Source organism: Chelonoidis abingdonii, chromosome 5 (assembly GCF_003597395.2).
Source record: "Chelonoidis abingdonii isolate Lonesome George chromosome 5, CheloAbing_2.0, whole genome shotgun sequence".
Lineage (NCBI taxonomy): Eukaryota > Metazoa > Chordata > Testudines > Testudinidae > Chelonoidis > Chelonoidis abingdonii.
In genome coordinates, this window is record NC_133773.1 from 126,198,289 (window position 1) to 126,224,282 (window position 25,994).

At 39.4% G+C, this 25,994-nt stretch overlaps 1 protein-coding gene across 5 annotated transcripts in view; it reads right to left on the reverse strand.

The window, feature by feature from the left end:
• Positions 1 to 1,644: 1,644 nt before the first annotated feature.
• Positions 1,645 to 25,994, reverse strand: part of SH3BP2 (SH3 domain binding protein 2) — a 67,024-nt gene continuing 42,674 nt past the window's right edge. For 4 of the 5 annotated variants that reach the window (XM_032781048.2, XM_032781050.2, XM_032781052.2 and 1 more), the window contains 12 exons: positions 18,902 to 19,041; positions 17,367 to 17,469; positions 12,461 to 12,578; positions 11,829 to 11,899; positions 11,105 to 11,190; positions 9,407 to 9,475; positions 8,210 to 8,852; positions 5,829 to 5,937; positions 5,096 to 5,151; positions 3,675 to 3,756; positions 3,318 to 3,377; positions 1,645 to 2,898 (listed from right to left, as the gene is read on the reverse strand). In XM_032781048.2, coding sequence (XP_032636939.1) covers positions 2,761 to 2,898; positions 3,318 to 3,377; positions 3,675 to 3,756; positions 5,096 to 5,151; positions 5,829 to 5,937; positions 8,210 to 8,852; positions 9,407 to 9,475; positions 11,105 to 11,190; positions 11,829 to 11,899; positions 12,461 to 12,578; positions 17,367 to 17,469; positions 18,902 to 19,037 — 1,671 coding nt within the window. In that variant the 5' untranslated portion in view covers positions 19,038 to 19,041 and the 3' untranslated portion in view covers positions 1,645 to 2,760. Of the gene's footprint in view, positions 2,899 to 3,317; positions 3,378 to 3,674; positions 3,757 to 5,095; positions 5,152 to 5,828; positions 5,938 to 8,209; positions 8,853 to 9,406; positions 9,476 to 11,104; positions 11,191 to 11,828; positions 11,900 to 12,460; positions 12,579 to 17,366; positions 17,470 to 18,901; positions 19,042 to 23,253; positions 23,321 to 25,994 lie in introns of all 5 variants that reach the window. The other variant, XM_032781049.2, reaches the window with a different exon arrangement.

Below are 25,994 nucleotides of genomic sequence, written 5' to 3' on the forward strand. Positions count from 1 at the left end.
ACCAACCTCCATGGGAGTATCTTTGTTCAGTTTTGCTGGTTGGCCAGACATGTTTTGTTTAGCTTCGCGGCAGAGGTGGAGGAAAGGGGTTGCTGAAAATGTTTTCCATTCTGGCTTGCAAAATGCGTAGGTCCACTCCTGCCCAGACCATCTCTGACAGATGTTTGTCTAATCTGTTCTTGATGCACAATTATTTGCTGAAATAGTAATTTTCTGAAGATGTTTCCATATACAACATTACTTCTCAATGGTGTTGAAAATCAAAAATCAAAGAATCAGATGCTACTTAAAGATAGCACAACAAAAGGAGAAGTTTCCTTTTTCGTGTGTATCATAGGTCAATGAAATTACACAGTTGGTATGAACTAGTCTTAAAAATTTATTTACCTCATAAATGTATACATTCATAGGTTTATCACAAGGAAATTGACAGTAATTCATAGAAAATTAATATTTACATGTGTGCAAATTTCACATATTACACAAGACAGTGTTATGTAGTTTTACTATACTGGGTTATGCAAGTACTTTTGCAGTTTAAGGCACTCGAGATGAATAATATTAGTTGTAGGAGGAAATAAACAAAATGCTAGTATAATTCTATATCTGACCAACTGCTCCCTTCAAGACAATATATTTTAAGTGTCAATGGTCTGGTATGACCTAGTCAGTTGTTTTCAGACAGGGCAGAATTCATTCAATTAAAATCTGTTAAAAAGAAAAAAAGCAGAGGTCGAAAGTAAAACATTTTCTGGGTGACCTCTGAGCAATCGTCTCTCACGCTAGTTCTTTCCACATAGAGTAGAAGCAGCTCTAATTACTTTTTGCAGACACTTGACAGACAGCTTCACATTCAGCTCTTCATATTAGAGGAGAAGCAGAGAAACCCAGAGGATGCCCATTAAAACTTCACAAATATTAACCTATTAAAAGATAATATTAAACACTTGCATAGTGCTTTACATTTTCCAAGCACCATATAAGCCTTAGTTTATACTCACAACAGTCCTTTAAGGTGGGCACAGAGATTAAGTGACTTGCCTAAAACCATACACTGTGTCAAAAGCTGGGAGCTGAACCCAAGGATTCTGGCTCCAAATCCAGTTCAAAGATCACATCTCTCTTTTCTAAAGGAGCACTCAATCACAGATAATATCTAATGTGGATCCCTTTTTATAAATAGAAAATCTTACCATGTAACACCTTTGTTAAATGCATGAAATAACTTAAATACAAACAGTGTCAGAAATAAAACCTGATGTGCATAAAGATACAAAAGCCAATGGCAGATGAGATTATTCACCAATCTGGATTCAGAAACGTTATCATACAGACTTGGATCAGTTCTATTCTCCTTCTATGGAGTTTGAGCTCATCACAACGTTACCATTACAGTACTCTTGAGACACAAAAATTAAGAAACACAGGACATTAAAGTAAGTTTTTTTTTCCCCTCCCTCCCCTTGTTAAACAACATACACTGGAAAAGTCAGTTATGTGGAAATGACGCTCTTCCTATTAACAGCATGGCTTTAGGATTTTCCTACAGAAATATATGTCAACAAGAGTTACACACACCTACAATTAAAGGTTTGTTAATGCTGCAGTTTATCTTAGTTGACAGGAAGTGAGAATAGTAGGTTTGGGATGATTTGTAATATAGTACTTTATTTTATACAAGGACTTCAAACTGAATAGACTTGTTAAAACCAACAGAAAGAACAATATGTGATTTACACAATGTATAATGGGATCAGTGTGCTCTACATATACTGAATTTGATGTGCTGACAATTTCATCCAAGTGATTTAACAGAAGTTTTATATATTATTTACCATCCTTCCTATTGCCTTTGATAGTGGCGATATGGGAGAAGTCTGCATCTCAATCTGGGTTACTCTCCAGATTATTCTCCACTTCAGCCTATACCCTCCTTTTTTCTTTCATACTTGCATGAAAAAGTTGATTTATGGCAACTATCTTTCTGATTGAGAACTTGTGAATGGAGTTTCTGATGGAGCAAACTTAATACTAGTCCACAATTGTCCAGAGAGGTTATCAGTAAAACTCCACACCCACCATTAGAGCTGAGCATACCATTGCAGGCACTGGGAGTCTGATTGCAGGAGTTAGAGATGGGCCTTCTGCAAGACATGGCTTACAAAGTCCACTTCCTTGATTTCCTATATCCACATTGAACCAACCACATTGCCATAAGCATCCTTGTTATTTACAGATTAATTATAAACTATTACAAAATCTCAGTCAAGCACCAGTACTGACTCAAGGAGCAATACGAGTCAGAAAATTAGTATTCTCTGTCACAAATGGACAGTGCTGTTCTTTCAAAAGTTCTCCTTTCCTAATAGTTTTGTCCACAACACCTCTTTGGCCAGGTCTTTTCTCCACTTCACATCCACATGATTAGGAAAGTAGCAGCAGCAGCTCCTCAAAGGCACGTCTTGTAAATACCTTTCACAGAATAGCCAGATCAGCCCTTTTTCACAGGAAGAGCTGTAACGAGGGTGTGAAATCCAGAAGTCTGGTTTGGAAGGGCTTATCAACAAGATACTTAAATGCAAGTCTGTAGGCAGTGGGAGAACAAATAGCAGAAACAGTCTCTGTGTGCAAAGTTCAGGAAATCAAACCCAGTAGCATGGCAATTCCTATTTAATTTTGGGAAAAAAAATACCATCCCTCTAAGTGCCCATTTTTCCACAGTGTGTTTGATCTTACAGTCAGTTCATTTTGCAGGCCGTGTCACCTTGGTCCACAGTAACCATAAGGACATTTGAGAATCAAGCTGTCATGGCTGGGTAAGACATGGGTGCAGTAGTATTCAACCAAACTTCCAACGTTCCAGAACATGGTTTCTGAGTCCAAGTAAAACTGTGAATCCTGTTGTAGGGATAGAAAACACATGTATAATCAATGGCACCTATGAAGCCCTTTCAAAGAGACCACTACTTTGCAAAGTATTATATACATGACTAGCTCATGTCACATAAAAGATAAGCCCAAACCAAACCTGGGGATCCAAACAGCCTGTAATTTTACTGAAGATCATGTTTGGATCTGATCACTATAGACTCCCTGTCTTCATACATGGAAGGCTCAGGCTCTAAATCCAGATCCGATTTTTGCAGCTCAGGCCTATCTGTACTTTTTATTTTTATTTTTATTTGCGGGGGGGGGGGGGATTTGAAGGAGGGGGAGTGTTTGGAGGTAACGGGAAGCCTTAGGTTATACTGTATGATGTATCCAGAGAAGGTGTAAATACCATAGACGCCCTTTTAATATATTTCATTCATACCAACCTTTTCAAAGATTCTGTAGTTTCTCACTTTTTCAGCAGATTCATCCCATACTACTAATACCTTGAAGAAGAAAATGCAACATTACATTCAGCATGCATAAAAAAGTCTTCCTAACAAATTTATGAAGAAAAAACTCAAAACTACCTTTTTTGAGGAATCAGTTACATTTCAAATCATTATCCAAGTTAGGATATACAGTTATTGCTTCAGACCTACTTCTCTTTTTTAAAAAGGGCATATCTAAATTGCTAAATACATTACTGTAATTAAACTCCAATATCATTAATTTGCAAGTAACAATTAAATGGGAGTTACATTTAATTAACTTATAGCACAGGTTCCCCTATTGTGAGTTACCTTTCCAGGCTTGGTAGATGAATTCCTAATACAGTATAATCCATTTTGTGGATGTCCTCTTGGGCTGGCAGATTTGAACATCCTAAAATAATATGGAAAGTAAATATCACATTCAGACAATACTAACAAACTTAACAGATTTGGGATAGAATGGATATGTCTATATCTCAAAATCTGTAATGTAAATCATCATTTAGCTTATGAATTGATTAAAGGCTGGGAAGGCAGTTTCACAGACCGATGGAAATGGACACTTAATAGAACCTCATCATTTAGGAAGTCTCATTAGGGTCCTTAAGCTGCTAGTGTATAGGGAGGTAGCGATGTCTTAGTAGATTGCGCATGGGCTGGAAAAAAGGAATTCTAGGTCTCTCATCTCTACTCTCTCCCCAACTTGCTGTGTGGTCTTCGAAACATCACGAACTCTCTGCTTCAGTTTCCCAATCTGGATTTCCCTACTAAGATGGATGGTGTGAAGATCTCAGTTGATTAATATTTGCACAATATTTTTGACTAAATTTTTTTAAAATGGATTCTGTGCTCATGAAATGTGCTGACTGGTAGCACTGAAGCATGATGGTCTCTATTTCTCCACAGACCAGTGAATCAAGTTACATTCAAGTCAAATTGCCTGTTGTTCCCCATCTCCTAACCTATGTCCCTGTCTCTCTTTAGATTATCAGCTTCTCAAAGCATCCTTGGATCACCTTCCTGAGTAATTCGAAACTGACTAGCATATTTTGGATGGTACCATTAATAAATAATAATAGAGCAGGCAGGAGCAGTGCAATTTTATCATACTGCACCCCTCTTCCCCAATTCTCCAGCGTTTACTTGGAGGGATCACCTTTAGAGTATGAGAGGACAATTCAGTCACATGCTTTCTATCATTGGCCTCTCTGTTGAGGACTGCCAACAAGCTTATGGTAGCAATTGTTGTTGAGGACACTTGTCCATTGGGAACTGAACTAAGATCATCACATTCATTTCATATAGGTCATGAAATGGCCATCACATTGTCATGACTTTTGGTCACTATCAGTCTGGGCTGCATTTGAGCCAGTGATCTAGAGTTTAAAAGTTCTACAGAACCTTAAGCCAGTCCAATTCATTGTCTCAGCAGGGTACTCTGGATATAAAGCCCAATGATGGTATCAGTTTTATGCATTATTACTTTATGGTCAATATTTTAACATTTAATTAGCTTCCTAGAGGCCACTTGTTATCCATTTAAAGGAACCGTAATATTTTATTTATATACAAACTAATGGTAAATTACTTTATGCATTCAGTAGAAATCTCAGGTTGATTTACTAGTCTTAACTCTCACAGTATGGTTTTCTAGACTACAGGTCAATTTTATTTGAGGATTTATAAGCAACTTAACTTTTTTTTTTTTGTTTTTGGAAAGAGAAGTTTACCTTTCTACTTCAATGGATTCATAGGTCTGGACAAATACCGAATTAGGCAGCTCAACCTGTTAAGACAACATTTAAAAAAAATTAAAATGTGTAAAGTAAGGTAAACAGCAATTATATGATCGGTATTTTAAAAAGGTGATTGGAATAACTGAAACAAAGCAAAGTGTTAATAAATTAATAATTGGAGATATACCTATCTCTTAGAACTGGAAAGGACCTTGAAAGGTCATTGAGTCCAATCCCCTGCCTTCACTAGCAGGACCAGGTATTGATTTTTGCCCCAAACCCCCTAAGTGGCCCCCTCAAGGACTGAACTCAAAACCCTGGGTTTAGCAGGCCAATGCTCAAACCACTGAGCTATCCCTCCCCCCTTTTGACATACTGCAGCTACCTAGGATTCTCTAAACTCAGGCCCAAACTTTACAGGTAACTTCTACTGTACAGCAAATATTTTGTATAATTAAATTACATATATGGTCTCCTGATTTTGTTACTACATTATTATTCCCTAGTGTGAGCTCCTTCAAAAGTGATAATACATTCTTGCATATCTGACATTAGAATCAAAATCTGCTACCAGCTCTCATTAAGTTGGCCAGTGCAGTGGAGCAGCATTCTTACATGAAGTATTGTTACTAATTCCTTCCTAATTTACAGACTTGATTCAAGCCCAAATTTACAACCCCTTAAAACGTAGAAGTGTTCTCTTTAGGAATGTGCCATCTGATCTTACTTTTTCATAATCTTCATCTGAATCTTCACCAGACTTGTTTTGCTTTGAAGGTAATGCTGGTTTCTCAAATGAGAAGCTTCGGAAACTCTGCCCATCTGGTGGTGATCTCCTGGAAGAAAGAACAAAACTGAAGAACTTTTCTGCAGAAAAAGCATTAAGAGACAATAAATGCAGAACCAGATGTGAGTTTCTATTAGTTCCTTATTTGTCATTTAACAGTTTTTATTATTCACTTCAAAACTGCTGAGTAATGAGATGGACATAGAGGCTTTCATGTGTAAGGACATTTTTGCAGATATACCCCAAGTCCCTTACTAAAGAACATACTTACACTGGAGCATTAATTTCCTTCTCTGTAAGAGCTTGCGTGTGTGCTTTAAGAGCGTAAAGCTAGTTTTTCCGTTCATGCTGAAATCCTGATGTGAAGGCTTTTTACCAGCTACAGTTTAGGACTCTATTGTATCTTTTCAGCATAACCCCATACAGACAAGAAACATTTTGTTCTTATGTGCTTTACTTTAGGTTGTATAATACTTATTCCTGAAATATTTCCAAGAGCCAGTTTGTTGCAGGGTTTTGAAATGCTGTGCAGATAAGACTATATAATGTCTCATAAGGAATATCAGACATATTCACACCCTGAAGAGAGTAGGGGAATACCATAAAACTTCCTGACAGATTCCTTACTGTAGCAATTTTTAAACATGGAATCACAAAAATATAGGGCTGGAAGGGACCTTGAGAAGTCATCAAGTGCAGCCCCCTGTGCTGAGGCAGACAAAGTAAACCTAGACCACTCCTGACATGTTTATCCAACCTGTTCTTAAAAACTGCCAAAGATGGAGGATTACACAACCTTCCTTGGAAACCTATTCCAGAGCTTAACTACCTTTATAGTTAGAAAGTTTTTCCTAGTCTCTAATTAAAACGTCCCTTGCTGGAAATAAAGCCCATTATGTCCACTGAAGGTAGGACCGGAAGTAGAGAACAATTGATCACTGTCCTCTTTATAACAGCCCTTAACATATTTGAAGACTTATTAGACCCCACCCAGTCTTCTTTTCTCAAGACTAAACATGCCCAAGTTTTGAGTTGTTTTTTTTTAAACTTTGTCTCATAGGTCAGGCTTTCTAAACCTTTTTATCATTTTTGTTACTCTCCTCGGGACTCTCTCCAATTTGTCCTCAACTTTTCTAAAGTATGGTGTCCAGAACTGGACACAGTACTCCAGCTGAGGCTACATCAGTGTCAAGTAGAGCGGGACATTTACCTCCTGGGTCTTACATACAATACTCCTGTTAATATAACTCGATATGCTATTAGCTTTTTTGCAATTGCATCACATTGTTCACTTATATATAATTTGTAATCCACTATAACCCCCAGATCCTTTTCAGTACTACTACCTAGCCAGGTATTCCCATTTTATAGTCATGCATTTGATTTTTCCTTCCTGAGTGAAATACTTTGCACTTGTCTTCACTGACTTCACCTTGCTGATTTCAGACCAATTCTCCAATTTGTCAAGGTATTTTTGAATTCTAATCCTGTCTTCCAAAGTGCTTGCAATCCCTTCCAGGCTGGTGTCATCTGCAAATTTTATAAGTATATTCTCCACTCCATTATCCAAGTCATTAATGAAAATGACCCAGGACTGATCCCTGTGGGACGCATACGCCCACCCAAATTGACAGCTAACCATTAACTACTTTGAGTACAGTCTTTCAACCAGACTTGTACCCACCTTATAGTAATTTCCTAGGATCTTCTTTATTCCCCTTTTTAACTATAGGTACTATGTTTGCCCTCCTCCAGTCCTCTGGGACCTCATCCATCCTCCAGGAGTTCTCAAAGAAAATTGATAACAGTTCCAAGACTGCTTCGGCTAGTTTCTTAAGTATTCTAGCATTAATTTCATAAGGCCCTGCTAACATGAATACATCCAACTTATCAAGATAAAGAATATTTAGATCTTTCCCTATTTTGGCTTGCATTTCTTCCCCCTTGTTCTTAATTAAATGTTGACTGTGTTGAGTATCTGGTGACCATAACCTTTTTAGGGAAGACTGAAGCAAAAGGCATTAACACCTCTATATTCTTCATGTCATCCTGGATCACGCTTACATGCATCATGACTTACAGTCAATCAAACTGCATCTGTTCTATATCCCCTTAAGAAGTATCATATCAAGTTGGTGTACAACAGTAAAACTAAGAATTGGTTTATTTACGTTCACTGATGAACATTACAAAAATGTGCAGTAACTTTACTGCAAAGCTTGGGGGAGAAGGAGAATGCTGACTTAGACCTGATGAACTAAGTATCAGAGATATCATTTGATAAATATGCTACAGAAAGTTTGATCTGTTTTCATACTTACTGTAACTGGGGAAGCAAAGACTTCTCTGATCTAGATTTGAATACAGGCACAGGCGGTTTAGGCAGCACTTGTGGCACGAACAGTCCAGGTTTGCCATATTCTTTTGGTGCTCTGGTCTCCACTGGCACTTGAGGAATAAACATCCCAGCTTTGCTGCGTTCTTTTGGCACTTTGGCCTCCACTGGCTTCTCTGTTAATTCTGATAGCTTGGGTTTGTTCCTTGGTAATGGAGGTGGGCCCCGTGAGGAAAGGTTCAATTGTTTTAGCCTCTCACATCCTTCACTGGCTGTTAAAATGCGGGCTAGAGGTGGAATCTCTGCTGATGGCAAGCAGCTCTCTTTGACACAGGCAGGATTTTTTAGATGAGGCACAGGGGGAACCGGCGGTGGTACGTCACTTACTCTACGACTTGATGGCTGTATTTTTAGATTTGATTCGGTTCTGCAGTGAAACTGGGATTCTCCTCTTATATTTAAGAGGTCCTCTGGTTTTATATCAGGTAAGCTTCTTTTAGGAGGTGGTGGAGGAAGCATAGGCCCTGTGGGATGGCCTGTGAAGGAGTGCATCCTTGTCTCTACATTGGCAACTTTTCTGATGTGAGGCACTGGAGGTGGCGGGTACGCTGGTGGGAGGATCATGTTATCTGTGTAAGAAAATCCCACAGAACATAAGAAATTAAATTTTAAAGTTTAAAATAAGATTCTACTCTCCTTTTGTTTGAAGTGAAATTTCTACTTGATTTAGGATATTTTAGAGCACCTATCAGTGCCAGATGGACACTTTACAATTCTGGACTTTACTGAAGGCCAAACCCTGCACTCCTTGTTCAGGCACAAGTCACATTAACTTCATTGGGTGTTTTGCCCATGTTAGGATGGAAGGAGAACTATGCTGAAAAGAATCATCATCCCTTTGACAGACCTATGGACTAGCAGCAAGACCTTCCAATATTCAGCTGGCTGACAGTGGATAGGAATACATCTTTTAAAGGTACTCAGCACTTTCTCTAATGTTCTTGGCTTCCTCAACTGCCACTGGTTACACTGGGAGTTTAGACATTGAGTACCTTTCAGGATAAGGTTCCACTTATGCATTGCTTCACAATTATTGTAACTACCCATGGCGCTTCATTTCACATGAGTGTCACCTCTACCTGAGATCTTCAAAGGGTATCGTGACTGGTGAATATTGTCTTACCATCTGGTCTAACTAAATCCGTAGAATCTGGCTGTAAGTACGATTCCTCATCTTCTTCCTGGTCATAATCTGCAGATAAAATTAAAATGTGTTTAAAACTGTAAAGTACTAATTGGGATCAGATCACAGGGAATATGCATATGCTGATTTTTATTTTTAAAAAAAGAAGACTTTTTTAATTAATGAAAATCTGGTTCCATTACAAGGGAAAAAAACAAGACAGAAGAGCAAGTCGTTTTGGCTAGTTCCACTCAGAATATAACCACAGGCACCAACTTTCAGCTTTCTCCACAGTTGTGTAAGTTAGATCGATTTACTACGGTAGTATAGACCAGCTCTCGTGCAACTTCAGTTATGTGAATAACATAACCGAAGTTGACGTTGTTAGATCCACTTACCGCGGTGGCTACACTGCGCTGAGTCGACGGGAGAGCATCTCCCATCAACTACCCTTCTTGGGAAGGTGGAGTACACAAATCAATGGCAGAGTGCTCTCCTATTGATTTAGCGTGTCTTCACCAGATGCAGTAAATAGACACTCGATCTACCGATAAGTGTAGACATGCCCTTGGAGTAGGTCTATAGTGCAGCTAACCACCCATGCCTGACCCATGTCAGTTGACTCAGGCTGCAGGGCTCTAAAATTGCAGTAATGACATTTAGGCCTGGGACCCTATGAATGGGGATAGTTCCAGAGTCTGGGCTACACCAGAGTTTTACAGCCCTGCAGCTCAAGTTAGGTGTTTACCTGCAGTATAGACATTCCATGAAGTGACAAAAGCTTTTGAAACGCCATTCTCAGCATCGTCCCCAGAGGCTCACCTTTCCCCTGAGTTTGCAGTGTAGACATACCCTTACAAGCCTAAGTCATGCTGAAAATTATACCCAGTGTCTTTGTCATAGACCTACTCAACCCAGCTAGTCTATGAGGCCCTAACAACTCATTCCTTTTTCAGTTGTGAAAGGAAGACTCCTCCAGATGCAAAAATATTCTAATACAACACGAATGACTGCTTGGTTAATGGGTTAACTTTACAGTCTGTGCCAGAAGCAGGTGGTTTATAAAAAGTCATGCTAAAAGTCCACATAATTCACTGCATTGCTTCTTTTTAAGTTTTTAGAACATTTTATATGTAAGTGATTATAGCTCTAAGTGGCTCCTGTAAAAGTAAACGAGATTTAATCACTCTCATCGTCAGCTTTAATAAAGATCATTTGGCCTTCCCATATAGGGCAGACAGACATGGCTGAATGTTCCAAAAAGAAGTGTCTTTATCCACCCTTAAGTCAGATGTATGGGCTAGGAGAATGACTTTCTGACATTAAATTGATGGACAACTACTAAGAGCACAATCTTCTACGGTGCTCAGCAACCCCTATAAGGTTGATTCTTCAATTGCCATTGACTTCACTGGGGTTTTAGGATGCTGAGCATCTCTCAGAGTCTGACTCCAAATGTCCCTTATTTTACAATTATTGAAACCTTACATGTATTGTAATGTTATCATAGGCATTAAAAATTTCCTATTGTAATACTAGGCCAAACATTCTTATGATATATGAGCTATTTGAATTTTTTTAAGCCAGCAAAAGTGCTGCAAACTCAGAGTGGCTTGAGGAGGAAGGAGTGATCAAAAAGTCTCATTTATTGATAGGATAAGGAGTAAAAGAGGGAAACATTCAAAATTAAAGTCTCACCTTCATTTTCTGTTGAATGAGAATAGTTGATATTTATGGGGCGTTCTACTGAGCCATAGAAACTGTCTGCATCAGAACCAGAGTCACTACACAAAGAAAAGGAAAAGGATTTTATAGTAAAAGGTGCACTGTTGTCTTAATGGGATTTAACATTAGATATTCAGGTTAAGAGCACATTAGCAAGTGCTGGTATTAGAATACTGAAAGCAGCAGAAAAACTGATCTAGTCTCATTTTTCAATTAACAGCCAAATGAATAGTTTTCATTTTTAAGGACTTATAAAGTTGACATTTTAAGTTTTCTTTATAAAAGTTTATTTTTTGTTGTGATGTCACAACCTGTGTAGTAAGAAAGTCAGACATAATTAGTGTACTTGCTATTGTTTAATGGTAAACCAAAAAAAATCATGTTTTGTCATCAGGTGCAAAGAATGGGAAGCAACTTTATAAACATATGGGCCCAGAGGTTTAAAGTTTTTTTTTTTTTTTTTTTTTTTTTTTTTTTTTGGTGTTACTGTGCTCAGCATCACAAGGCCAACTGATTTAGGAGCCCAAATCTCATTTTCAAAAAAGATTTAGGACTTCAGGAGTCTAAATCTCCTCAATGGGATTTAAACGCTGAATGCAGCAATGCCTAATAAAAACAAGGGCCTTGCTCTTTACTAAGGAATTTTTGATAAAGTGCAAGAATCAAGAAAGTGACTCTAGAATTAGCAGGTACATACCTTAAATCTGTTATTGTTTCCTTCTTGTCATGGTAATAATCTATTTCACGCCTCAGTGAGACCATCCAGTTCTAAAAGAAACAATTTCATGTAAACTTACTCTATTGCTTTTAGTAAAGAAATGTATAAAGTGTCTGCCCTCTGAAAGGCTGGAGGTGCTAGCAGTTATGGGTTGAATGCATAATAACGTTTATTTACTCACAAGGGTGTTGTAAGGATTTGTTAGTTCCTGTGCTTTGAACATATAAAGTTTTATAGCAGTCTAAAAATGATGTTACTTACCATTTACTGAACTATGGTCTACAGATCTCAAACTGCTACTTAGAAAGCCAGGTAATTTAATATTCCCATTTTATATGGGGAAAGGATTTTACAAAGTCATTTTCCATGTTTATAAAAACTTTTAGTGTTTATTTCTTGAACCAAAAATCAGGATATGAAGACATGAAATGCTGTACCAATATTTGGATTAGCACAATAGTGAGAACTTGGGCTTTTCAAATGAGGCCAAGGAGTTAGGTGCCCAAATCACAGTAAGAGAATTAGGCACCCAATTGCTAAATTCCTATGAAACCATTCATTTTCCCTCCTATCTCTTGAAATATATTCTTGGGTCATGGGAAGTTATTCACCTTTCTTTCATCTTCAGAGGAGGCAGAAAAAAACCAGGTCCTGTGCTTCTTGCTAATATGAACTAATTTGAAAGGAAACACGTTGTTTGATGTTGTCTCCTCCGCTGCCCGCATAACCCTGAGAAACAGAACAAGCAACAGCATAAAAAGCCTAGTCAATGCAGTTATTTCTGTTGTGCAGGTAAATGTAGGGTCCTAATGCTCAGCTACAAAACGGCCCTTCAAATTAACTTTGCCAAAAGGCTAAAGAAAATCTAATAACCATAGTGCCATCTGCAGTATTTATCTAATGAAAATGGAGGGAAGAGTAGTACTAATGAAGGATGCTAGCCAAAGAGAAAGGGCAAAATCACCAAAAAGGATACCTGCTACATTTGTAACAAACTTGTTCATTATATAGATTTTTAATTTTGTTATATTAGTGTACCCCAATTTTATATCATGGCGGGAGGCATTTGTGTGGTTGAGCTCCTCATTTCAGGTGTTCTCACAAGGGAAATTCATGACACTGCTTTTAAACTTTTGAAGTGATAATTAAGATGACCCATAGAAGGTGTGAAAGGAGAACTTAACATAGGGAAATAGATTCAATTAGTGTAATGACCCAACCATTCCCAGTCTCTGTTTAGACCTGAGTTAACTGTATCTAATTTGCATATTAATTCGAGTTCAGCAGTCTCTCTTTGGAGTCTGTTTTTGAAGTTTTTTTGTTGCAAAATTGCCACCTTCAAGTCTGTCACTAAGTGGTTAAAGAGGTTGAAGTGTTCTCCCACTGCTTTTTGAATGTTATGATTCCTGATGTCAGATTTGTGTCCATTTATTCTTTTGCGTAGAGACTGTCCGGTTTGGCCAATGTACATGGCAGAGGGGCATTGCTGGCACATGATGGCATATATCACGTTGGTAGATGTGCAGGTGAACGAGCCCCTGATGGCGTGGCTGATGTGATTAGGTCCTATGATGGTGTCACTTGAATAGATATGTGGACAGAGCTGGCATCGGGCTTTGTTGCAAGGATAGGTTCCTGGGTTAGTGTTTATGTTGTATGGTGTGCGGTTGCTGGTGAGTATTTGCTTCAGGTTGGGAGGCTGTCTATAAGCGAGGACTGGCCTGTCTCCCAAGATCTGTGAGAGTGAGGGATCATCTTTAAGGATAGGTTGTAGATCTTTGATGATGTGCTGGAGAGGTTTTAGTTGGGGGCTGTAGGTGATGGCTAGTGGCGTTCTGTTATTTTCTTTGTTGGGCCTGTCCTGTAGTAGGTGGCTTCTGGGTACTCTTCTGGCTCTGTCAATCTGTTTTTTCACTTCAGCAGGTGGGTATTTGTAGTTTTAAGAATGCTTGATAGAGATCTTGTAGGTGTTTATCTCTGTCTGAGGGATTGGAGCAAATACGGTTGTATCTTAGAGCTTGGCTGTAGACAATGGATCGTGTGGTGTGTCCTGGATGGAAGCTGGAGGCATGTAGGTAAGTATAGCGGTCAGTGGGTTTCCGGTATAGGGTGGTGTTTATGTGACCATCGCTTATTAGCACAGTAGTGTCTAGGAAATGGACCGCTTGTGTGGATTGGTCTAGGCTGAGGTTGATGGTGGGATGGAAATTGTTAAAATCATGGTGGAATTCCTCGAGGGCTTCTTTTCCATGAGTCCAGATGATGAAGATGTCATCAATGTAGCGCAAGTAGAGTAGGGGCATTAGGGATGAGAGCTAAGGAAGCGTTGTTCTAAGTCAGCCATAAAGATGTTGGCATACTGTGGGGCCATGCGGGTACCCATAGCAGTGCCACTGACTTGAAGGTATATTGTCCCCAAATGTGAAATAGTTGTGGGTGAGGACAAAGTCACAAAGTTCAGCCACCAGGTTAGCCGTGATATTATCGGGGATACTATTCCTGATGGCTTGTAGTCCATCTTTGTGTGGAATGTTGGTGTAGAGGGCTTCCAGATCCATAGTGGCCAGGATGGTGTTTTCTGGAAGATCACCGATGGATTGTAGTTTCCTCAGGAAGTCAGTGGTGTCTCAAAGATAGCTGGGAGTGCTGGTAGCATAGGGCCTGAGGAGAGAGTCCACATAGCTAGACAATCCTGCTGTTAAGGTGCCAATGCTTGAGATGATGGGGCTCATCTCAATTGATTAGATTCTTCCTGTTGGTATGCATACTTCCACCTTTTCATGTTCTCTGTATGTATAAATATCTCCTGTCTGTATGTTCCATTCTATGCATCTGAAGAAGTGAGCTGCAGCTCACGAAAGCTCATGCTGAAATAAATTTGTTAGTCTCTAAGGTGCCACAAGTACTCCTGGTTTTTTTCATGAACATGAAGGAGAACTAATAATAACTTTAGGCCTTATTCTGTCTTTCCATTCATTTTAGTGTAAGACAGTCCTTTTAAAACAACTGATGCTTAATGACATGTGTCATTCAGCTTCTTTGAGGAGCTCAATTAGATAGAGTTGTTTCTGTTTTCCTCTCCTCATCAGGTAAGACCTTACTCTCAGGTGCACAACTCAGACAGACATCTCATGGAAATCACTTACAAATTCACAACATGGGATTTTGGGGGGAGAAAAAGAGGCTTTGGGCTCTCAGTGCTAAGATTTTTGGTAGTCTGAAAAAAATACTTGTATTCACAAAAGCTAAAGGGAACTAGGCTTACGACCACCATCACAGTTCATGGCTCTCATTAGAAATTTTTTTTTTTGTTCCCCCACCTCTTTTCAATGCTATTTTCTGTCTACACCCTTTCCTAGAGTCACTAACTCATTAGAAGACCTTGAACCAGTTGGCTTTTGAACCCCGGGGACAGATTTTCAGAAGCACTCTGCTCTCATTTAGGCAGCAAAGTTGATTTTTTTTTTTTTTTTAAATCTAGCCAACGCACAGCAACTGCCATTGAGGACTGCAGGACACTTTTGCATATCTGGCCATAGATCTTCCTAGATTCCCTGTCTAATTTTAAACTCTAGGCTACAGTTTGCTGACATGGAGTTTGCACAGACAAGGTTAACAATGCAACAGGAACATGTTCTGTTACTAATAAAAGTCATAAGGAAGTCAGTGTACGAAATACCCACGGTGCTTTAGAACTGGTGTTGGTGAGTCAAGTGACATCACTCTTCCTTCTGAGTCACTTGAACCCAATGCTCCTCTGTTCTTTTAGACACAGGACTGTTGAACGTGAGATATAAAACCAAGGTCTACCCAAAGACCCGGATCCTCTTTTCAGACAAGCACGTGCAACTCCCATTGATATGAATGAGAGCTGCACACATTTTCTTAGATTGTAAGCTTTTTATTGAATATTTGGGGCAGGGACAGTGTTTACGTCTGGGTTTATACAACACCAAGCACAATATGGTCCTAATTTGGGGGGTGGTATAATATAAATATATAAATCAATACATCACCCATGTCAATGACAGTTCCAAGGCTATATTTCACATGAACAGGGTTGTTAACCCTAATATCATGGCCAAATTTCAGCTCAGTTAACTTTATTCTGTTTATATAAATTCTCTGTGAACTTTTAATTGGATAAGGTGTTTTCTTCTATTTTCCCTTAAGAGTTCTTCAACAGTGCACAGCAGTGCTAAACAACTGTCACACTTTACCAGTACTTTAAGGCTGAAAATCCCCTACAAATAAGTATGAGAATGCGTATGTGGCATTAGAGTGAAGAATCAGTAGAAAAATAATATAATTCATAGATCTGTAGATTCCAAGGCCAGAAGGAATCATTGTGATAATTCAATCTGACGTCCTGTATAACACAAGCCATAAAACTTCCCCAAAATAATTCCTAGAGCAGATCTTGATTTCAGTGGTTGAGACTAAAATGGCAATGTACTCCAGATTCTGTACCCAGTTTGGTCTTGTATTGGCAGTAATGATAGCGCTGTTTTTCTAAATCAGTTTTGATTTATTAACGTGACTCATATATACTCTGTAAAGATATATCAAATTTTGACAGTACTGTACAGCTTGAAAGAATGTGTCAATTAGATTTGTCATCACCAATTTTAAAAACAAATAAATATTTAATGCACACATCACATACATAGCTAAATGGGTTACAGATTTTTCCATGCATATTCTCTTGTTTATGTTCATATGGGTGGTTTTGTATTGTTTCCCTCATAGCATGCCCTCTATAAGGAGGCAACATTGGCTGGCACTGCTGAATCAGTTAACTCCAAAAGTATTTCTATTATTTTCAGATGATGATTAAGATAATTAGAAAACATGGGGACTGCGATAACATCTACCAAAAACAAAAAGGTCACATCTATCAGTGTAAATCAGAAATCAAGTTGATCCTATTTGTTAGCATTTTGACAGTTTCTCTGAAGAAATGGTAAAAGGTGAAAGGAATACAATCTTCTAATAAGGAAAAACATATTACCTATTGGAGCAGAGATCTCACATTGCAATATGGTGTAACACCAACAGCAACAGTGAGAAGTCTGCCTGTACTATGGAGTTAATGTAGGTTTTCCTCCCTGAATTAAACACAGACACCAGCAGTATTACTGTAACCATCTGTAGTGAATATGTATTTATAAGAGCATGTACCTTTGGCTCATACCCTTAGAGACATAGGCTATTTATGTTGACAAAACAGTTTATTCAGATAACATAATGCCAACAGTTTGCAGCTTGAAAAGGCAACCCCAAGATCCCTTTCCGAACTGTCTGATCACCATCTTATTTGTATGGAGTGAATGGAACAATCCTTAGTGAAATGTCACTATGGGTGCATTAAATGTTCCTTAAGGAAACTATAATTAACAAAATCTGCATATCAGAAAGTTACTTTTTCCTGAGTCAGTTTTCTTGAACTTAAGTAAAAGTCATGCTTTCATCATTAAACAGTGTCTGTGTATAATATAAATATTTTGTACCACTCACCTGTTATAACCATTTAAAGAGAAAGCACCCTGTGGAGATGGAGATGTGCTAGTCTTAAAGTAGTAAATACATCCCTCATGGATAATCACAAATCTCAGTGGCCCTTGAAAGAGAAGGTGGGAGGAAAAAAATAAACTCAAAGTGAATGAATTACTAAGCACTTTCAAACAATCCTGTCCAAATTACGCAGTTCTGGCTAGTTTAATAGATCATTATAAAAAAATAATCAATTAGCTGAATGACAAGTCATGTGATACTGCAGTCAACTCAGAAGCCTATCAGAATACAATGTGATGTCAGTTCTTTTCGTTTGAGAGACAGCTACTCTGAAAGGGAGTGGGGAGGTACTTCAAAGGATGTAAGGCTGACCTATACCAGCATTTCTCTAGTGGAGGAAAGCGCTAGCATGACACTGCAGCCGAAACCACATCCAAGACACATAACCAAAGGCCAGTAATACCCGATCTCTGAAAAAAGCCACACTTCTAGACTGAAGCTAAACTCAAAACATGTTCACACTGACCCCAAAACCAGAATGAAGCCTCTCTTGGCTGTAAATTGATAGAGAAGTTGGCAATAAAACTGAGTGGTCAAATTCCAGTGTTCCTCCCTCCTACATCAAAAGCAGCATTTTTTTCATATCTATTATGATGAAAATATATTTTATGTATTTCCTAGAAACATTAAGAAAAGAAACACACAGCCTTGAATTTCTTACCTTAAAAAGGTATGTGGATTCCAGGAGCAATTACTGATATGAAAAAATATGTTTACTCTAAATCTTTAGGTTGGGGGCTTGAGAGAGTTCAGAATAATAGATTTTATACATTCCAATCTGGACAAGAAGTTGACTAGAACTTTGTTTTGAAAATAATGGACCAAAATGTTTGAAATAAATGAGGTATTCCAAGTACACTGGAGAGAAAGTAGATTCATTTTCTCAATCTTATTTTTGGAGGCACTAACATCCAAATCCAACAAACTAGAGGGAAGAAACAAATGCACATCCTCACCCCAGCCCCCTCTAAAAATTTTAATCTTCCAAAACAAGCAAGCATCATCTTTAGAATGTTTAATTAATTCAGAAAGATATTACTATAAAATTAAATCCAATACGAACAAAAACACAGGAAAGGGGAAGCTTCATTATAAAACACAGTAACACTAAGGGCTGGTCTACACTGGGGGGGAAATCGATCTAAGATACGCAACTTCAGCTACGTGAATAGCGTAGCTGAAGTCGAAGTATCTTAGATCGAGTTACCCACTGTCCTCACGGCGTGGATCGACGTCCGCGGCTCCCCCTGTTGACCACTGTTTGCGTTGGTGGAGTTCCGGAGTCGACAGAAGCTCGTTCGGGGATCGATATATCACGTCTAGATGAGATGCGATATATCGATCCCCAAGAAATCGATTGCTACCTGCCGATACGGCGGGTAGTGAAGACATAGCCTAACTGCCTGCCTCTCACTGTCCACAAATGCAAGCATTTAAAGCAATCGGATGCAATCCAGTTAATATCCTCCCCAACTTACATTTTAAGATCTGCAGCTGGGTGCCTCCTTTTTTGTGCAGGTATCCTGACTTAGTAACTCCCCCAGGCATTGTCAGTAGGTTCTGTGCTCCAATTGCCTTCATTGGGACTGGCCAGTGCTGCTCTTCTGTGGCCATTGTTCTGCAATTTAGAATGAAAAATGTGTTTCGCATTGTATGTATATTTTGCTTTAAGAAATGAACTTTCAGAAAGGAAGCTTGTTTGGAAAACATGTTTAAGGAAATAACTAACAGTATAGCAGCCAAGTATGTGGCATAAAACTAGTGTCTCAGAGATTTCAGGAAGTTTGCAGTGTATAAAAAAAAATATGGTGCAGAAAGTCCCCGTTTATTTTTGTACACATCACTGAGGTAATGACAATGATCCAGAGAAGATGTTTAACTTCACATTGTAGCAATACATAGTGAAAACATTTCCATAAAAAAAAAAAAAAAACACACAAATCCAGAGGCCCAAATATAAAGTCTTTCAGAGTTATCCACTGTCTTTTGTCTAATATCCTGTTACCTCCAGTAATACTGTATATAGCCCTGCTGCCAGAAGGGTTAAGATCTACCCCCAATATACAAAGAAGTGACACTGTGATTCAAATACGGAGTGAACCTCACTTCTTATTTATCATAGTTCTTTGTACTGTTATAAACCAGAGCGTGTATTACATAACATTGATTTTAGTGTCACATGCAATACAGTGAGGATATAATCAAACTCAAATTCACCCTCCCTTGACGTTTCATTTAATGGCAGCATACGTTAATTATTGCTGCCACGCTGCACCGAGTATCCTAGCAATTACAGCTCTTTCTGCTCTCCTTTCTTATATAGTTTACAGGCTACAGAGTATTAGTTCCTTAATAACTAGTTTTATCAGCCTGGTTATAATCACAAAGAGACCCTTCTTTCTTCAACTGGCAATAAAAGGCATTGTGCAGGGCTTGGATAAATCCCGTAATTATCTAGTACTGAGAACACCCTCCATGAACTGAATAGAAACTTTGACCTTCACATACAATGCTGTATTATTCCCAAGACTTGAACAGAGGACCTCAAATGAAGAGAGCAGGGCTCATGAATTGCTGAAGTTCCTCAGCTATTATTGATTTCAAGCTGTTTGTGACTTGAACAGATGTTGGACTCGGGACAGAAAGAACTAAAAATGTAAAGGATCCTGTTTACTCCATCCTTTCCACAAAAAAATGCTAACACTGTCAATCTATAACCTAGGAAACTGCTTCCCACATTTATAGTTTCACTAATTAAACTCCCTTCAGCCGAACCTCGTGACTCAAAGTACCCATTGTGAAAAGAGCAAGGAGTCCGTTTTTGCTGAATGATTCATTGCAGTAGTACAGTACATGCTTCTTTTTTCCCCACCGCATGTGCAGTGGGTACTTTTTTCGTTCCATACTAGTTTTCTGATCAAACAGAGCCACTAAGAATTTGGTCCATGTTTGTTTCATAAAATCATAATTATTCTGAAACAAGAGAGGAACAGCAGTGACTCTGAAACCATAGGCGTGAGCTGCACCACAAGTAATTAGTACCCTACTAGCTTCCTTGTCAAAAGAGAGCACGACAAAACTGCACAAGGTGTCTTATACCACGAGGTTCTCAGGTACTCTGAATGGAACCAACTATTTTACTAGCTCTTGTCCCCATCTATGGCCACCTGGCTATATTTTAGGTATTTATGAGGTATCTAACCTCAGTAATGAACTCTTCCCCAGGGAACTCCCCCAATCACTCATTTATTCCATCCACTCAGTATCTCTGTATTCCTAATAGTCTCCTTCAGTACGCTGTTCCCTCTCTGTTCTCACTAATTCTATCTCAGCCTTAAACTCCCCAATCTACTCAGCTCACTGTTCCCAGAGTCCCTTGCTCTTACTCAGAAGGTCACCAGTCCATGCTGCTCCACTTGTTCTCTCTCTGACCTTTCCTCCCTGTACTTCCACAGAGGCCCCATCTCCCCTGCATATGTCCCGCTTTCTCTGAAGCAGTGATGTCTTAACTTATGTGCCAAAGCCTGTGGCAGCCCCCAGTGGTGAAGCAAGGCACTCAAATGTCACACAGAGCACTACATTGTGGATTTGATTTGACCAGGTCACATTGAACATAACTCACTCTCCCCACTGAGTGATACTACCTTATGTTGCCCTGAAAAATGGTCATTAAAAATTTACCAGAGCAGGATCCAACCTACTTGCCAGCTCCCCGCTGTGCTTACGATGGCAGAAAAGCCAGTAATATTTTACTTCTCCCTCAAGAGCAATTAAACTTGCCCTGGATGAGAACATTTTTACAAAGTATTATGCATTTGTGCATACTTGCATTGTCTGTCTGCTAAATTCAGTACTAGTTTCCTAAGCAGCCTAGGGCTCTGGAATGGAGGTTAGTTTTTGCCCTCTATTTTTAGGAAGGGTTTGAGAGATGGAGAGCTGGGGGTTGCCATGTTTTTAGTCTCAAACCCAAGACAACAGATGGAGCCATGATGGATTAACTCTAACACCACCGTTAACCCTCTATCTATAGGCTCCACTAGTACAACAGGAACTCCCACACTTGCCCCAAATACTTTCCCACTCTCACTGAAATAGTTCCTCTTCTGCACATATGCTGTTATCTGCTCCACCTTCCACTGAAGCCTCTCTCCCACCCATTACCCAGTTCACTGGTCCCTCATCATAAGATGACTTGTCCCACTGCAGTCTTTGAGATCTCTGATAAAAGCTATGTGTTAATGAGCCAGAGATGCACTATGCACAGAAGTTATTCCTGCAAACTGAAATCAAAACTGTGTCAAATGTTTTTGTCCATACCACAGAAGCTGAAAAACAAGCATGAGGGAAAGTGAGCTCATTTTTCAGTTGGCTGTAGAAACCCAAATGTTGCAACACTCTAGTGTCATCATGGGAGTGATTTCCTTAAAATGAAGGGTGTGAAGGGGAAATCCGGAACTGACTTTTTTTTTTTAAATGACAAACACGTCGGTCAAAATATTCATTGAAATCATCTGAAGTCAAACTGATGAAATTTCTTGAGATCTGGTTATGTTTAAAAAAAAAAAAAAAAAAAAGAGATTAAGTAAAAATGGAATCTTTCTATTTAAAAGGACAGTGTCTGTTCTCTGTTACACTCATGTAACTGGAATAAACTCTCTGACCTTAATGAAGTCTCACCAATGTAACTGACCAATTTAAAGCCCCACATATATCTTCAGATCACACCTGCTTACTTTATTGGGGTGAGGGGGAAAACCACATTTTTCTAATACTACTCTTGATAATACCACTGAGCCAAAAATATTTACGAAAAAGAGAGCACTACATTCTATTCTGCATCAGATTTCATGGACACACTGTCAGAAAAATTCTGATTGCAGGATCTTTATTACTGCAGATACAGAAGAGATAAAGAACAGATTGATTTTCAAATTCCAGCTAGAGTTAGCAGTTATTGCAGTAAGTCATTGTATGATTTATAATCTGAGCACATTAAGCTCTCAGATCACTAATAGACAGGGAATTTTTTAGATTATGGTTACACATCTAAATACTTGAGACAGCAGGCCAAGACAAGAAACTCTGAGCCAGGTTCTGATCTGAGGTGCGCTTAGGGTGACCAGATGTTCCAATTTTATAGGGACAGTCCCGATTTCTGGGTCTTTTTCTTATATAGGCTCTTATTACCCCCCATCCCCATCCCAATTTTTTACACTTGCTGTCTGGTCACCTTAGGTGCACTGCTAGTGCAGATGCTCTAAGCTGACAGGAGACAGTTCTCCCATCAACTTAATTACTCCAGCCCCCGCGAGCGGCAGTAGCTATGTTGGTAGGAGAAGCTCTCTCACCAATATAGCGCTGTCCACATCAGCGCTTAGATTGGTGTAACTTATGTTGCTCAGGAAGGTGGCTTATTTGCACCCAATAGACATCACTTACACCGATGGAGGCCAGGTACACACTGCAGCTTACGTTACAGTGGTGTAAGGACAAAGTCCAATAAAGTCAATGGAACTACTTCAGCTGTACACAAGTATAACCAGAATAAGAATGGGGCCTCTTGCTGAGGCTACTCAGAGAATTTTCCCCAGCTCATTCTGAGAGTTCCTTGTAACAGCAACAAGTGTTTGTTTTTAAGAAACAGATGAATATTTTTGCCTAATTTTCATCACTCTCACCAAGCCAAGAAAACAACCCACCCTACTCCCCTCCCCCCAGAAAATGAAAACAGAGTGGCCACCGAACACACCTCCTTCCCCAACTGAAATAGTGCTGAGACTGATCCAAAGACAATCAAAGCACACCAGGAAGGGCCTTGTCCCTGTCCTACCTGGTTCATCAGGGACCTTCCAGGACAATCCCATTTCAGCTAGGAAGACTGTGCGCTCTATAGTATGCTGGGGAAGAACACAGGAACAGTAATTTATAGGACTGCCTTCAATACTGAAGAGTTTTCTTTGAAACACAGCACAGTGTGGTCACATTACTCTCCAGCATACCACAAAGCCTATTCATACTCTACCTAGAGCAAGTACTTAACACATGTGGAGGGTTTTCTCTTTTGCAAGACATCAATTAGAAATAGAGTTTGCAATGTTTTGGTAAATGAACTGAGTATTAATGTATCAGAGGGGATAGCCATGTTAGTCTGTATCCACAAAAACAATAAAGGAGTCCGGTGGCACCTTTAAAGACTAACAAATTTATCTGGGCATAAGCCTTGTGTGGAAAAAATCATGGGTAAAAAATCCTCACTTCTTCAGATGCAAGGCATTATATAAAGATGCAGGCATTATATAAAGACACATGAAGAGAAGGGAGTTGCCTCACAAGTGGAGAACCAGTGTTGACAGGGCCAATTCAATCAGGGTGAATATAGTTTCCTCCCGATAATAGATGAGGAAGTGTCAATTCCAGGAGAGGCAAAGCTGCTTCTGTAATGATCTGGCCACTCCCAGTCCCTATTCAAGCCCAAATTAATGTTGTTAAATTTGAAAATTTATTATAGCTCTGCAGTTTATCTTTGAAGTCTGTTTTTTATTTTTGTTGTTGTTGAAGGATGGCTACTTTTAAATCTGTTACTGAATGTCCAGGGAGAGTGAAGTGTTCTCCTACTGGCTTTTGTATGTTACCATGCCCGATGTCTGATTTGTGTCCATTTATTCTTTTATGTAGATACTGTCCGGTTTGGCCAATGTACATGGCAGAGGGGCATTGCTGGCACATGATCGCATATATCACATTAGTGGATGTGCAGGTGAATGAGCCCCTGATGGTGTAGCTCATGTGGTTGGGTCCTCCGATGGTGTTGCTAGAGTAGATATAGGGACAGAGTAAGCAACGGGGTTTGTTCCAGGGATTGGTTCCTGAGTTAGTGTTTCTGTTGTGTGGTGTGTAGCTGCTGGTGAGTATTTGCTTCAGGTTGGGGAGCTGTCTGTAAACAAGGACGGCCTGCCTCCCAAGGTCTGTGAGAGTGAGGGATCGTTCTCCACGACAGGTTCTAGATAGATTGTTAATGGGTTAGGTTACTCTGAGTCTCTATCACAGGTAATTTGAACATAGCTGCAGTTGCTGTGATGGATTACTTGAGAAGTTATTTGGACAAAAAAGTATTGCTACAGTGTGTTTGTGCCAACACTTGTGAAAGCCATAACTGCATACATGAGAGACACGGTGACTGAGGTAAATCTTCTGTTGAAGAGAGAGACAAGCTTTCAAGATTAGGGTGACCAGATGTCCCAATTTCATAGAGACAGTCCTGATTTTTGGGTCTTTTTCTTATATAGGCTCCTACAACCCCCACCCCCATCCCAATTTGTCACACTTGCCATCTGGTCACCCTATTCAAGCTACACAGAGATCTTCTTTAGGCTTGGGGAAAGTACTCAGAGTATCACAGCTAAATACAAGATGGAACAGATTGTTTAGCATAAGTAGGTAGAATACATGCTAAGAGGCCATTCCAGTTAAAGTGGCCCATTAACACCTCTCAGGTCACCGGCCAAAAGGGGTGTTAACACATCACAGTTTACTGTAATAAACCATAAATCCAGTTATTTTTAGTGTCTACCAAATTATGTATTTACATTCCCAGGCACATTTCTGATGGTGTTGTGCAGGTTTCTTTTGTGGAAAGGTCAGACATGGAGTGATTTTATAAAAAAGCGTTCACCCATGGGTGATAGGGTTGTTTTGTCTTTTGTCATTTTTCTTTGCGAGTTCATTCAAGATTGTCTGGTTTCACTCACCTAGTTGTCATTGGGGCATTTAGTGCACTGGATGGGCACACTACACACAGTGAGAGGTATACCTTGGACTGATGGATCTTGAAGGGTGTGTTGGGGTGGGGGGGAGAGGTTAATCAACCATAGTAGCAGTGAAGATATGTTTACAGGTTTTGCATCTGTTGTTATGGTAGGGTCTGGTGCCACTTCGAGTGGTGGGTTGCAGGATTCAGGCCTAAAAACCATGTTACTTTTATCTCTGAGCTTTCACCAACCAAAGGTTATATCGGATGTTTTAGCTTTCTGTGATACTATTTACACCCTGTGTTGTTAAACACTGGGGATCAATTTGGTCAGCAAATGAAAAACGGCCTCTCATATTTACAGCACAAAACATTAAATCTGAGTTCAGTTTCTCAGAAGTGTCTCAGCAGACACTATGTTCGAGAATTTTAAGAAGTGCCATAATATTGCATGTACTGTAGCATTTCATCTATGTCCCATCTTGACAATACACTCATGAAAAGTGAGATCTCAGTTGGGAAGCTTTTGAACGTACAAATAATAGAACAAAAGGAATACTGCAGTAAATAAAGATAGAGGGAAAGACAATTGAGATTTCCATCTTTCACAGGTGGCCTAGTCAAGAGTGAGACAACACTATACACACAGCCAGGCTGCAAAGAGCACTGTTACTGAAGAAAGAAAAAAAAACAGCATATTCTTCTTCGAGTGATTGCTCATATCCATTCCAGTTAGGTGTGCGCGCGCCGCGTGCACGTTCGTCGGAAGATTTTTACCCTAGCAACACTCGGTGGGTCGGCAGGGCGCCCCCTGGAGTGGCGCC